Genomic DNA, 2,856 nt, shown 5'->3' with positions numbered 1-2,856 from the left:
TGTGGTCGTCCGGAAGACGTCAATCAAATTCGTCGACATACGCCAATGTGCGTTTGAGATACGTTACACATAGGTTCAAAGCACGCTACTCATAGGTTCAAAGCACGCTACTCATAGGTTCAAAGCACGTTACTCAAAGGTTAAAAATTAAGTTTCGGGTATACTAAACATTACCTCGACGTGTTTCGACTTCTGAGTAACTTACAAGTAACGTGTGTCCGACGTGTGTCAACGATTGCAGAGCGTGCCGAGAACTTATGCCAGCATATGCGGAACTTGTGAGCCATACGTCGAGTACGTCGTAAAATTTTCAGCATGCTTGAAATTTCACGACGTACTAGAGGTACCACGGAATATGACAGCGTACTTCATTGTTTTTCAGCGTGCTCCTAACGTATACACAACTTACCCATACCGTATTCGACGTGTGCCAGCGTTTTAGACACATTTTTCATAGGTCGGCATACGCTGGCTAAATCGTCAAGGTGTGACTGCGATGTTGACACTTCTAATGTTCAGGTGGTTATGATTTAAATCGGCGTGCGGAGATTTTTGATTTTTAATCGGATATGATTTTTAACAGAGAACGCCACGAGTTCATCGGCGATACGTGCAGCGTGCTATGCCTAAGTTAAACTATCGTTTGGCATAGGTTGTGAACGCCGACAACAGGCTAGGCATTCGTTGGTATAAGTTATCTATAACACAACGAAACTTTCTGTGCCCGTTACTAATATGTTATGCATACGACCAACACGTTATGAATACGACCAAAACTTAAAAAAAAACTCAAAACTTCAGCGTACGCCAACGTTTTACATACATCTTTATACGTTGCCATTGCTGGCTAAAACGTCAAGGTGTGACAGCGCCTTTTGGCGTGCAAAGAAAACGGTAAAAACAAAAACTCCATTTTATGAACGTTGTGATAAAGTTAAAAAATAACGTCATGCTTCAATGTTGTGACAACATTGAAATCTGACGTCATGGGTGTTGCAAATACAACTTCCCACTGACCCAATTCTGACGTCAGGATACAACCAGAACACAATGCTGCAACGACGTCAGATTTCAACGTTGTGACAACGTTGAAATCTGACATCATGGGTGTTGCAAAAACAACTTCCCACTGACCCAATTCTGACGTCAGGATAGAACCGGCAAACGACGTTGCAACAACGTTGTTTGCCTGCTAGGTGGTATGTACGCCATCCATCGGAAGGACTTTGCCTCGAGGACCAGTCTGCTCACATCAGTGGACGATAGAGGTCCTAAGGTGTCTTCACAAAGAGTACGTCAATTATTATCGGCATCCTGAACAGATTCAAAATTTCTGCTCTAATCTACAGGGGGGCACTGCATCAGCAGCAAAACCATGCTCCCAGAAATGATGCAAACCAGCAAACAAGAGCTGCATATAAAATGAATGCAATGATTTAGCTTCAGTGATGAAATATCTAGATTAAGCCAAAACCCTTTTGGTTTGTTTTTTTTTTCGTTATTTGGTTAATAAATGAATAAGAAACACCAAAATATCCGTGTATGAAGATTTCCTTTATTTCATGTTCAGAGGAGAAACAAAACCAAATGACTGATGATGACCTTTACTCTCAATTCACACACTAATCATGTATATGTGAGAGTGCAACAGATAATTCTTCAGCCTTGTAATGCTATTGGAGAGTGGATTTGTTGTTTAGTTTTTGTGTACAATGTCGAGGCTCGTTAAGAGCTAAGAAATCATTACCTTCATCCATAAGGTTGAATCATTACCTTCAAGGTGCTGCATCCATAAGAAGCTAGGGAAGGCAAATAATTTGCTGGATGTGTCATAATATTTGCCGAGGCCAAGGTCTTGCGATTTAATAGCTTGTATCTTCATTTTGCCACCACTTCATACACCTCAAACTTGTACTGGACTCCATTTTCTTCCTGAATCTCCTCAGGAATACCAGGATAGCTGCAACAATCCAAGCAAGAAAACTTTGTTGTGGATATATAATTGGCAAAAGGCAAACGACTTTGATTGATAACATCCTCTCTTTATGGAAAAGATAAGCAAAAATAAAAAAGACAAAGCAGACTACTCACAAAAGAGTTTTCATACTTACACCTTCACACACATTTAATTTTCACTCCAAAACACTGCAACAAGCTGAAATGTAACTTGTGAGACCAGGGCACCAGACAGCCCTGGTTGAAGTGTTAACTTGATCAGTATTGGCAGTTTTTAATGAAATTTATCTTGCTATACGTTCCTTAGATGCTTCCATATAAAGAAATATAATTGTGGTTCTTCGACCCAGCAGCCTCGCCAAGCACAATCCTTTCTCAGCCAACTCAGTACTTCAAAGAAATTGCAGAACAAAGGTTATGGTAAGTGGTGATAAAGGAAACAAAGCAGATGATCGCCTTGTTCAATATGCATGAAAGAAGCTGGACGGAATTAAATTCAATGCAGGAGCAGTTATATATGGTGCCACATGAGGGGCAGTGGTATTGCTGGCAATCTGGTAACAAGAGCCAGAATTTTCATATGTAAGAGATGGATCAAACATTTCAAGAAAAAAGATGAAAAATTAAAATAAATACTCCTGAGGTCAGAATTTAATTTATAAAAAGTTAAAAGGTTTCTGTAACCTTGGACACATGATATAGGCATTAGGAGCAGAATTAGCCATTACATCTATACAAAAACTATGTCAATGTGTGTGTGTGTGTGTGTGTGTGTGTGTGTGTGTGTGTGTGTGTGTGTGTGTGTGTGTGTGTGTGTGTGTGTGTCTTCTCCATAATTCCAAAACAATAAGACCTAGCAGCTTGAAACTTTGCAGGCATACATTAAAAACTCCAAGGAAG

At 40.0% G+C, this 2,856-nt stretch overlaps 1 protein-coding gene across 5 annotated transcripts in view; it reads right to left on the bottom strand.

The window, feature by feature from the left end:
• Positions 1-1,535: 1,535 nt before the first annotated feature.
• DHFR (dihydrofolate reductase) overlaps positions 1,536-2,856 on the bottom strand; it is a 64,543-nt gene continuing 63,222 nt past the window's right edge. For all 5 annotated transcript variants that reach the window (XR_015061953.1, XR_015061954.1, XM_085896374.1 and 2 more), the window contains one exon: positions 1,536-1,960. Coding sequence is in view for 3 of the 5 variants with exons in the window: in XM_085896374.1 (XP_085752500.1) it covers positions 1,863-1,960 (98 nt within the window). In the remaining 2 variants the exon portion in view is untranslated. The remainder of the gene's footprint in view (positions 1,961-2,856) is intronic.

Source organism: Eptatretus burgeri, chromosome 9 (genome assembly GCF_056783735.1).
Source record: "Eptatretus burgeri isolate ZD-2024b chromosome 9, Ebu_testis_v1, whole genome shotgun sequence".
In the NCBI taxonomy this organism is placed as follows: domain Eukaryota; kingdom Metazoa; phylum Chordata; class Myxini; order Myxiniformes; family Myxinidae; genus Eptatretus; species Eptatretus burgeri.
This window is presented reverse-complemented; position numbering and strand designations above follow the sequence as displayed.